Here is a 12,582-nt window from a genome sequence, read left to right on the forward strand (position 1 = left end):
CTTGAATATCAGAGCGCTGATATTTGTTTCATTTTACATACATACATATAATCACGTCTACATCCCTTGCGGGGTAGACAGAGCCGACAGTCATAAAAAGACTGATTCAGCTGACACATTCAGCTGTTTGGCTTAATGATAGAATTGAGATTCAAATAGTGACAGGTTGCTAGCCTGTCACCTAAAAGAAGAATCCCAAGTTAATAAGCCTATCCCTTAGTCGCCTTTTACGACGTCCACGAGAAAGAGATGGAGTGGTACTATTCTTTTTTCTATTGGTGCCGAGAACACAACAATTTTATAATAAGTGTGGATCAGTGGATCATGACCCATTTGTGGATGCAGGTTTCATCCACAAATGGGTCATAGAGCGTAGTCAGAGGCGAGTTTCTAAGACCCATTTCTGTAGATTTTACTTACAGTTCAAGCTGAATTTTACTTGTTAAGTAGCCGTTTAAACTTCGTAAATCACTTTGTATGAGCACACCTGTATCATATTACCAAATATGTGAGTGATTCACTAAAATTAATTAATACAATATTTTAGTTTGTTCGGAAACAAGTTATGGAAATTGTGGAATATTTTCTTGAAGAGTTTTAATAATATCATATTTATTAGCTACTAGCTAGGGCTTCGCTCTCTGAATTTCGGAATTAATATGACAAATCAGATTGCTTTATCTGTATTTAAGTTTCAGTTCAGTCCGTCAAACCCGGCTTGAATTGAAAGTTATCATTATTCTGCGTTTAAATATGACAACTAGACTATAAATTAATTTTGCTGTCCAGCTACAGTTTTTTGTTTTTCAAGCACTTATAGTCTCTCGTCTCGGGTTTTCAAAGTTTTGAAATGATGAAAGAGGCAAAAAAATCTCAAGAAATTTCTTTATTAAGAAAGTAAAAAATAATACAAAATGCCAAATTACATCTTGGACTTTCGCAATTGCCCCGTCTGTTTTAATTAAAATGAGCAAAAAAGTCTGGAATCCAAATTGAATGATCAAATTAAACACTTTGATGTTATTAAGTCATCTTTGACGAAGTCACAATCCATTGAGTTTTAATTTAGGTAGACGCGTAATCTAACAGTGTTCCAGATTAAACACAATCTATTTTTACTCCTTTGTTCAGCTGATATAGCGATCGTGATCTTGAATTTGGCGATGTGACGAGTCTGTCGTCTTTAATTTGTAATTTTAATTATCTGTAAATCTCTCACTTGACATTGTAAATCTGAATAAAGACATTTTAGGTTATTGTTGTTCATTTGATCCATCTAAATAGGGCACAATTATTATGCATGTTTCTTAAAATAACAGTACTTGAATCTGCCAGAAGGTACCGCAAAATTTCATTTCATTGAGGCCGAACGTAAATCAGATGGATTGTTCAGCAATAAACGCTGAAAGTCGGCCAAGCGATAAGGCAACGGTTAAGTTCGATTTTGTAGTACCGCAAGCTGGCCTATATCATATTCTTGAGAGCGCCCGCTTTCCTGTAAGATCGGGGCGGGAAACGCGGTTTCTCGGGTCGGTACGCTCCGAAAGCAAACGCCCGCGCACCTGCCCTCTCCGTCACTCTTCCAAATTTAAATCCCAATCCCCCCACCGTCTCGCGCGGTGCGTCGCTAAGCATTCTGGAATAATTCCTGTGATTCGGCAACCGTTCCTCGCCATTCGAATTCAGGTCGCGACCGCGTCCGGAGATATCGCTTCCCTCGCTTCGGAAATTCCTTAACCATGGCCGACGTCGACGTACAAGTCCAATTCACTACAACCGAAAGGAAAACCAGGAAGGTCAAGAAGACCTCGAAGCGTAGGGAGTCTAAGGATGGAGACGTTACGGTTACGGAAATCGAGCAGACCAACACGACAACTTCCAACGATGATGGGTATGTGTAGTGGTGGCCAAGCGTGAGTGCGGTGTGTCGCCGGTGTGTCTGTGTCAAGTGTCGATTACCGATCGAGTTCGACCTCCTTCAGTGACATGTACCGCGTAAACACGATGTTGGCTAGGCGTACGATTTTGGCCACCCTCACATACCCGACTTAAATTAAGGTATCTATTTTTCTTGTGTTGATCAAGGTTATCATTTAATGGTGTTGAAATTTTAAGATTACACGCATGAAGAATAAGACGCAATTGTAACTATTTATGACCCAAGTTAACAGCATTGTATGATATTAATTAGGTATACTTGCAAAATCCAAACGAACTATACTATACAATCAATAATACCAAATTTGTAAAGTTTCACATCAAACAGCTTATTTCTATCATCATTTACAATATATCTAAGCTTAACATCCTCAAATTTAACATCAAACACCCAATTCTGATCATCGTTCTCACCCGTGACATTTGTCCACAGCTCATTTTCAGTGGCGAATACACCAAGGCGATGAACAAGGACTGGCACAGCGGCCACTTCTGCTGCTGGCAGTGCGACGAGTCGCTGACCGGCCAGCGCTACGTGCTGAGGGATGAGCACCCCTACTGCATCAAGTGCTACGAGAGCGTCTTCGCCAACGGCTGCGAAGAATGCAACAAGACCATCGGCATCGACTCTAAGGTAAAAAATGTCATCAAATTGTTAATTCTCTTTATTCCAGAGTAGCGGCCCACCATGGCTTCGCTCTTGGTTTATTCATGGCCTATAGTACCCGTATTAAATGTACATTTTAACGGTAAAAGATATTTCGAGTGAAAGTGTTTCCGATGATAGCCCTCACAAACAAACAATCAGGGTTACAAACTTTATCTTTATATAATATCAATCAATCAATACGGACAAGGCCAAGTTTTGTACTATGAAAATAATATCTAAAAGTCTGGAAGATTACTTTCTTTAACAGTTATAAAGACTTGACAATCTTGATTACTTAGATATGTGTAAATATTCCTAAAATAAGAATATTTAAAATATGAGCAATTTAACTTTGCCCTTTCAGCTTATCATGATATTTATTTTATTGTCTTATAATTTATTCTTAATTTGGCATAATACGAATATGTTTTGTTTAAATTTATATTTTAATTAGTTTTGTTATTATAATTAGATTCATTTAGGTATTTACCAAGAAGTATTAAACTGAAAGATTTGTCTTGTTCAAGTAAACGTAAGTAACGTTTATTGAGTAAGGACTTTAGTACATATACATATATTCATCACTCGAAAAGGATTAAGCCAGTTATCCAACGTTGACTAATTATATCTATTGGTTATTATAGTCTATTTGTCAACATTAATTTGTTTGAAATTTAAAAGAAGTACCTTTTTGATTGAAGGATTGTGTATCACATACCATCTTTTTCACGGTGGTTAAATATTTCGCAGCATACTTGAAGATATTCCAAGAAATATTAATTTCTTCTCATTTATATTTGTATGTCGTAAATTTATGTATATTAATTTGATCTGAAGGTGATACTGCCATTAAAAGTTTATAATGTTTTTCAATTATGCCTCCATAAAATTCAAAATATCTATCAGAAGACTTATGTTTGTTATTTAAACATAAGTCTTTTTTTACCAACACTGTTATATTACTATTGACTTATTCCTTGACATCTTTAAGTGTTATAAAAGCATTAGGATCCGTGGCATTCGTAGCTTTGTTACAGAGATCAAATTTAGTAGTGTCACTCCAGTCGGCCCAGATTCCTACCTCTGCACACGGCTCTCGCGGCGCCCGTGCCAAACCAACACAACGTTATACGTGGCTATACAACGCAAACTCTTCATACATCTCGACCAAATGACTTTTCCCGACTGAGCAAACAGCTGTATACAGTAATCAGTCTTATGTTCACTCTTCTATATTGTTTGCATTGACGAATTAATTGGTCGTTAATTTGCTTTGATCAGTGTATTAATTTGTTACTTTGTAACTGTACAACTTAACTTTGTAACTGTGTGTTTATACGTGGTCTTTGATTTGAGAAGCTTGAAACCACTTGACCTATCTCTTAGTGGTATTGATGTTAACCCACAACAGACGATTTGATGAGAATCTTTAAACTTATGCAATATCAATGTTTTGGCATCTTCTCGATAATCAAGCAATTAAGCGATAATAGTAATTTTATATGATATGTTAAGGTATTTTATAAATTCCTTGACATAAATTGTTTTATGACAGTATCAATGTTAACATAAACATACATAAATCACGCCTCTTTTACGGAGGGGTAGGCAGAAATTTCAGTTTTCTACTTGCCACGATCCCTGCATACTTCTATTGCTTCATCGACATTCATAACTCTCTTCATGTAAGCTCGTCGGATTCAGGTACTTTTGACTAATTGACATACATACATACATACATACATATGATCACGTCTATATCCCTTGCGGGGTAGACAGAGCCAACAGTCTTGAAAAGACTGAATGGCCACGTTCAGCTATTTGGCTTAATGATAGAACCGAGATTCAAATAGTGACAGGTTGCTAGCCCATCGCCTAAAAGAGGAATCCTAAGTTAATAAGCCTATCCCTTAGTCGCCTTTTACGACATCCATGGGAAAGAGATGGAGTGGTCCTATTCTTTTTTGTAATAGTGCCGGGAACCACACGGCATATTGACTCTTGCCAGAAAGTCTCCGATTTGATTGTTTTCCAAATCCACTAGACCCATTTACACTCTTTACACAACTGTTTTTTTTATTACAAAAACTATCAAACTTTTCTCTTAAAATTTTGCTAATTAGAATGCCTTTACGATGTTTACAGGTGATTTTTAAAATAACCGTGTTATTATAACTGAGGCATTAGCGTCATGTTCGCTAAAATAAACATTAGCTGTATAACATTGTGCTAGAAACGTTTGTAGACGGAATTTTAACAAATTGTGAGCATTATTCCAAAGCACAGCAGCCGGTTGGAGCTATTTCTGAGATGGTTACAGCGAACTAATGTTCCGACTGTAACCTTGAATGGGTGGATCCGTCAGCCGATTCTTGTGAGATTTATGTGATTCAAGACCCACTAAGTATTTCGTAATCGGCCAAAATAAACATTCATATTTTATTGACATTACGACATTCTGTTTTGAACTTCTTGTAGCTAGCTGACTTGCGCTTGGACCAAAATAGTTTGAAATGAGGGGAGATTTATTTTCAAACTTGATCTATTAAATACTTTTGAAATACCTAGCGTCACAAGAGAAGTTCAATATATTCATTGATATTTCATCAAATTCAAACTAACGAATTAGTAATGAAAATCTTACAAAGTTAGGTACATTTATCATTTCATGGAACTGAAGGATATTTCGGACATTATTTGGTCACTGAACTTCTCGATTTTCAGATGCAATAGATTATGTCGAATGTTTATCCTAAATCGTAAATAACGATGATTCACATTCTTAAATAGATTCAAGCCGGTTACGTAGTCAACAAGGCGTATGCAAAACACCAAGTTCGTATGAACGTAAGATAACTAAGAATAATAAATTAATGTCAGGATGCCTGCCCAATGTGCCTGGGCCTAATAAGTAAGACTTAGATTGCTATATTTGCTTGTCAATGGTTGTAATAACTGCCCATGTGTGTTATAGAAACCTCTTAATTCAGATACTCGGAATTATCTCATCGTGGATATTTCCATGTAACACACCGTTTCTTATTTGTACTCTATAATTTTTTTTGCTTTTTTACCTAATGGTGGGGTCAAAGACTTGCTGCCTAGGCATTAGAAGCACATAATTAGATTGAGTTACAAGTCGGCCATTGTCATGGTCTGGTCAATATTAACAGGACTTTAAAAGACAATAACAAACGTTCCTGAGTGGACAATAAACCAGACAGAATGTCAAGAGAAACTTAGTAAAACTGACCGCGATCTCCTTAGCATAGCAGCGGAGAGACACGTACAGAAAAGAGAGAGGAATAGCAGAAGTGAAACTGCTACAGAAAACATTTTCTTAATCATACTATCGTTTTCAGGATCTGTCGTACAAGGACAAGCACTGGCACGAGGCCTGCTTCCTCTGCGCCAAGTGCCGCGTGTCTCTCGTGGACAAGCAGTTCGGCTCCAAGCTGGACAAGATCTACTGCGGCAACTGCTATGACGCCCAGTTCGCCAGCCGCTGCGATGGCTGCGGAGAGGTGTTCCGTGCTGGTAAGTCTTTTACATCTCTTTTTCTACTGGAGTTTTCATTTATTTTTGCTCCTTTGGGTGTGGGTTGGGATTTGACTGTCCTTTTAGTTAAATCAAACGTTATTAGAATAATTATGGGCTACTGCCACAGCCTTATCGAAGGCTGATCATTTTGTGTGTCATCAAAGTAATACTTGGCAGAAGAAAAGCAATAAAAGAAAGGACCCTAGAACGACTAAATAACTTTTAGATAAAAAACTTTGATTCGGTTGGGTTTTCTCAGTATAATAACGACATCCACGGAATAACTTTCAAGTGGTTTAGTTAACCTTTCCGTAAACCATGCGACAGATAAGTTAATTAATAAATTAATAATATCTCTGAATTACTTATTTAAATAAACGTAAGACTTAAAAAATTATACGAGTACTCCTATAGATAGTAGGTAAGTAGAAACAAATGATGATATCAAACGGTGGAAGGCATTTTATTTCATTTTTGAGAGAGGATAAACCATGCCTGTTTGACTGACACGGCGAACTGACATGAAGATTATCCGTGATGGTTTTTTTAATCTTCAAATTACGTAATATTGGTTTGAGTACATGATAAAAGGCGTAGTATTAAAACATCTTTACATAATCAACACTCTGAGTATCTTCCGTCCATAATTAGTTATTTATTTATTTTCGATGAAAAATTGTAATTCCCGCTACACAACTTTGCAAAACACTACAATGTAGGTATTTCGTTCATTTAATAATCGTTTCTATAACCTAATGAAACTATAAATAAAAGAAATCATAAAATATGACATAGAATGAAATTATTCTTCAATTCACAGCAAACCATTTGTGAGTTACGTGGAATATGCTGACTAGCTGTTATAGTTAAATGGCTGACATATCCAGCTAAGTGATATAGCAATCAATCTCATCTAAATATGGAGGGCATAAATCGTAGATAACGTATCCATATAGTTACGTTATTACTTGAGATCAGATGGTCTGGCTTCACACTTCTTGTGACATACAAGCAACCACAATTTCGTGTGACGACATTATTGTAGGGTTCCGTAGCTAAATTGTAAATAACTGACCTCGTAAATTAACGTCGCGGTGGGGGTAAATGATATAGAAGTGGTTAAATAGGCATTTGTTTGTGAAATGTTAGCAAGAAGCTAATATATGTATATAGTGAAAGCTAAGCATACTTAGTAAAAAATCTTTCGCAAGTATTGTCTAAAATTATTTAAGTCAAAAGTACAAAAGGATACATTTACATTTTGTGATTTGATTCATACATACATACATAGTGATATCACATATTTATCCCTACGGGGTAAATACTCGTAGAAGACATACAGCCCACGTTCAGCTGGATGGCTTAACAATGGTGAATGGAATAGTGGCTAGTTGAATATACTTATAAAAATGTTGTGGACATTCCCTACGACCGTATGTCACCGATCACTATAACGTAAGTTGTAAGCAGATACTGGCTGTAAAAGGCGCGACGGCCACCCTCTCTATAAGGAGCATTAAGGTGATTCGGCTACTTGTGTATAAAAAAACAGGCTATCCTCAATACCACAGCCTCGGCGCTTGCGCTTTCATGTTCCATAGACAATTTTGACATTTAATCCAATATGGCGGCTGCTGAAACGTCATCGTTTTCGCTTGCTCTTTACCATATTTGAATAAGTAGACAACAAATTATTTTTACCTACTATGGCACGGTGATTAACCTTTTGGCCCGTAATTAAGTTATTACTTGTTCGGTTGTGGTAATCATTATTATCTTAAATTTTTTATAATTTTTTAACGCGTTATAGTTATTAAGTAAGGTATTTTCTATTTTCTTATATTTTACGAGTATTAGGTGGAAATAAATAGTTTAAATTAAGTCCTTTAGAAGAAAGAAACCTTATGTATTCAATATATATATTATGTAAACATTTATATATATATATATATATATACATGCTTTCAACGCCACTTGACATGTACAAAACTCCAAATCAGCAACAAGAGAATTACTGGAATAACTCCAAAACACTCATGAACCTTACCAGAAAGACCAATTACACCACAAATTTCGCGAATGTTAAACGAAGTACGCATAATGAAGAATTATGTTTATTGGAAATGACATATTTATTAACTCCAAGTTGTCTTCTAAACCCTAATTTAAGGCAAATAATAATAATTTCTTTCATAAACATGTAATTAATAAATTCGTTGTAAATTTTCACAAATGCCATTTCATTACAAAACACTCTTCAAAGAGACAATTACCATGGAGCTAGGAATTATAAGACGCTTTTCATCTGCCTGTTCTCCTCTTCGTTTTTTATTTATTGTTTTATTTTCTTATATAATATTATTTAACACCATCCTAGGAATTTTTACAAAAGTTAAATTTACATTGTAAAGCATATTTAATTTTTTCGAAATCTATCCTCAATTTTTTTCTAGTCACTCAATCAATAGTATTTTATGAAATGCCAAAAAAAAACAAACTTGGCTTACAATATTCCTGGTAAATTAACAGTGTCACATCCAGTTATAAAGTATCTCAAGTCACACTTGCTAGGTCTCTAATTGGTATCGGAAACTAATGTGCGCGGGTAGAGTACATGATTGTTTCGGGGAGGAAGGGAAAGGGGGCGTGGGGGGTAAGTTAAGTGATTGGGGTGCGACCAAATAAAGTCGGGACTAATTTAATTGCGTATGTGAACGTCTCATCAATGGCTTTGATTATTTTTTGGGGAAAGTTATACTAGAGATTTGGATACAGAGATTATCACGTCTTTATTCCTTACGGGGTAAACAAAACCAGTAGTCGCTCAAGACTCAGCGTTGATGACAGATCGCTTGCCTATTATCAGAGCAAAAATAAAGCAGTTGGAATTTTCTTATCGGTAAAAAACCTGATCATGTGAGTTTTGGTTTTTTACTGATCCGGTAGCATTTTCGGATATTCCCACACCATCAAAAAGTAGTTTAAAAGAAGCGATTGTTATAAATTTTACATACAAAACACATAACATTATAAATTTTAAACAATAGTTGCTATATTACCTTCAATTGTCCAAAATGGCTATTCAATGACTCCCACACGGGTCTAAAAGTGAAGATGACATGGTGTGTACACGGAAGTATTGGAAACACTTTGCGTTTTTTACTACGACAAAATGACAAAAGCTTTGACTTTTGTTATGTTGAGGTTCCATGTATTGTAAATGCAAACGTATATAATACGTAAATACACACGTATAATCACGTCTATATCCCTTGAGTAAAAGTCTTGAAAAGACTGAAAGGCCACGTTCAGCTGTATGGCTTAACGATGGAATTGATATTCAAATATAGATAGGTTACTACCCCATCGCCAACTAGAAGAAACTCAAGTTTTTGTCTTTCCCTTAGTCGCCTTTTACGTTATTCTAGAGACAGATATTTAATAGTCGTATTCTTAAGTGGCGGGAACCACCGGAAGAAACTTAAAGCAAAAGAACTAAAAGCACGATAACGTTATCTCATGACGTAAGTTAAAAGACCGAAGGAATAAAAGACTTCATTCGCTTCACTCGCTCTGTCAATAAATTTAAAAAAAATGATTAAGACATTAACAGATAAGTAATTTGTGTATTAGCTTTCCGTTACTAATGTTAAGAACGGTGAGTCATAAGCGTGGGTCGGCCGATTGATTTAGTTGTGCCGATTGATTTTGTTGTCTTATTTTATTACTACGATCTTCTGTATTTTACTATAATCAATAGCCAGAATGGCCTTGGAATTTCCTTATAAAACATTAAGTTTATGAGTCATAGTTCGACGGAATGATGCTTACTTACATATATATATATACATATTATATACGGGACGAAATACACTGATTGAGTTAGCCTCGAAGTAAGTTCTAGACTTGTGTAACGAGATAGTTAGTATCTCGTTACACAAGTCTAGAACAATACTATATTTTATAATAAATACTTATATAGATAAACATCCAAGACCCAGGCCAATCAGAAAAAGTTCTTTTCTCATCATGCCCTGGCCGGGATTCGAACCCGGGACCTCCGATGTCGCAGACAAGAGTACTACCGCTGCGCCACAGAGGCCGTCGTATTTTTACTTACTTATTTTAAAGACTAGGTTCGCCCATGGCTCCGGCCGCGGGCACTGTTGTTCTAGAATCGTATTTATTATTGAGATGAGTACCCGTGCCCTATGTCCATCTCAGTCAGATTCTTATGTATTTGGTAAAATATATAAAGATAAAAAGGACCAGGTAACAAACAAACACACGAGCCCATTGATTATATTGGTATGGATTTATTAAAGTATGGTTATTTTCTCGTAACAAAATTGACTTACAAATTCCCCCTGTCGTTTTGCACGATTTGAATGGCAAAGTGTACTTATTCACGTTAAAGTTTATTTATATCATCGGAAAAACAGTAACAAACAAATATTTTCCTAAAAAGATCTTATTCGCATGTCAACATTTTGCGTTCAAAGTTCTAAATCAAGTTGTTCATAAAATGTACATATTTTATGAACAACTTGATTTTATTCCAAAGTAATTTTTTTTTAACTTGGATCAAGCAATAAAAGACATCACCTTTTTAATATTGTCACGTCAATTCATTTCGGAATTTGATTTCGTTATGTATGTACTTACATGCGGTGATTAATAATAGTATTTTTTTAATTGAAGCTAAAAATCTCTCATTCATCTTTGTAACTTTAATATTGAAAAATTATAAAAACTTACGACAAAATAATATGAAATAAATTAATCTGAATCAAAAAAATTGCCCCCAATATATAGTTTCATTATCTTAATCTGTCAATCTAAATATTGTGATTGACGCTCTAACATAAAATATTAAAAAAAAAAAATATTTCATCGTGATGAATATCAATTATTACATTAACACATTATTTCCGTACAATTGATGCAACAAAAACATTGGTCTGAATCGTGCTTGTTAAAAGCTTCCGACATAACATCTGTAATAAGCAAACACAAACAAAAACACATTTAACAATAACCATCGTAGATCCGGGAAGTCAGTTTTGTTTCACACAAACATATCTTTCACACTTATTTTTATTATATCATCATTTTTTAGCTTGTCCCGCCCGGGAATTGAACTGAGGACCTAATGATTAAAGCTACGAATTTTACGAGGGTTGACAGTTCAATTAAATTATTGTTTATATAATTCAGTTTTTCTTTGTGAAAAAGAAATTGAATGATAATATTTCAAAATGACAGCAATTTTTATTGTCAAATTCAATGCCTTCTCTCTCTCTCTCTTATATTTGCGTATTGCCGATGGCACTTTTAGGCTTTTCTCCTTCCACTTTATCCGGTTTGCTGCGCACAGCAGCAGCACATATTATGTGTGCCAATGGTATCAAAACTGAAACAAAGCAGGTTGAAGGCAGGTTAGGTCTTGCCCCTTCTACCTGCATCTGGCGAAAGCAGCATGGACCTACTATGGCAACCATTCTCTTTTTTAATAATTTTAATTAATTAATTAAATTAAATTTTTTAATTAAAATTATTTATTTACTTACTATTACCAAACCTACCGCTGAAAAATGTTCTACCTATACATCAAATATTACAGTTTTTTCTTTTTCTATGATTCCAAAGTATTCCAAAGTAGACCGTCGTAGCGTAGCAAATGTTATGTAATTTGGCGTAGCAGTCGTAGCATTGTCGTAGCTAGACTGCTCGAAAATTTCTCCCGTACTTTGGTAATTGATATCCTTCATGTGCTTTAAGGTGCCTTTAATTTTGCACAATGAAGTCAAAGATGAGCTATGTTGCTATGTAAAGTGTTCTTAGTCAATATTTTAATACTGACTTGATTTACTTAATGAGTAGTCCATCGAGGTCTCAGAGTTTAGAAAATACTTCGTAGATAATATTTTATTTTATATAGTTGAAGATAACATTCTAAGTTCATGGAAATATTGCTTAGTATGTTATTCCTTTACTTAAGTATTTTCTTATTAATCTTTATTGATATCTCATTTGTATTTGACGACTCATATCACCAATTCACATCATCGCTAATGAGTAAATTGCACAAAAACATTACAATACAAAAACAAACCTACTAAAACCACAACGTGGGTTACACAGCCGAAATTAACTGACACTGCAAAGTTAAATGAAACCTTATGCTTCTACCTATAAGGTTCATTACAATATTTTTACTACTACATATAATGTTGTGAAGTGTGTCTGGGCGTCGGTAAGCCACGGTGCTCGTTTATTATATTAATATTCATTGTACTGCTATACGTGCGATTTAATTAGCCCATTGAAATGATGTATCGAGGCAAATAAATATTCATGCAAGCTCGATTCGGTTCTTTTAAACGGGATTCAAAACCGTTCGCAAGAATTACTGATTATAAATGCCGCCTCTTTTCTTTGAGCAAATTCTTTTT

The 12,582-nt window shown here is 35.0% G+C and overlaps 1 protein-coding gene across 8 annotated transcripts in view; it reads left to right on the plus strand.

Annotated features, from left to right (window-relative positions):
* The window catches only part of LOC106143531 (four and a half LIM domains protein 2), a 109,741-nt gene that overhangs the window by 79,413 nt on the left and 17,746 nt on the right, over positions 1-12,582 (plus strand). For 7 of the 8 annotated variants that reach the window (XM_013345645.2, XM_060945309.1, XM_060945310.1 and 4 more), the window contains 2 exons: positions 2,372-2,572; positions 5,950-6,124. In XM_013345645.2, the coding sequence (XP_013201099.1) occupies positions 2,372-2,572; positions 5,950-6,124 (376 nt within the window). Of the gene's footprint in view, positions 1-1,635; positions 1,892-2,371; positions 2,573-5,949; positions 6,125-12,582 lie in introns of those variants that run through there. The other variant, XM_013345646.2, reaches the window with a different exon arrangement.

Source organism: Amyelois transitella, chromosome 7, assembly GCF_032362555.1.
Source record: "Amyelois transitella isolate CPQ chromosome 7, ilAmyTran1.1, whole genome shotgun sequence".
Lineage (NCBI taxonomy): Eukaryota > Metazoa > Arthropoda > Insecta > Lepidoptera > Pyralidae > Amyelois > Amyelois transitella.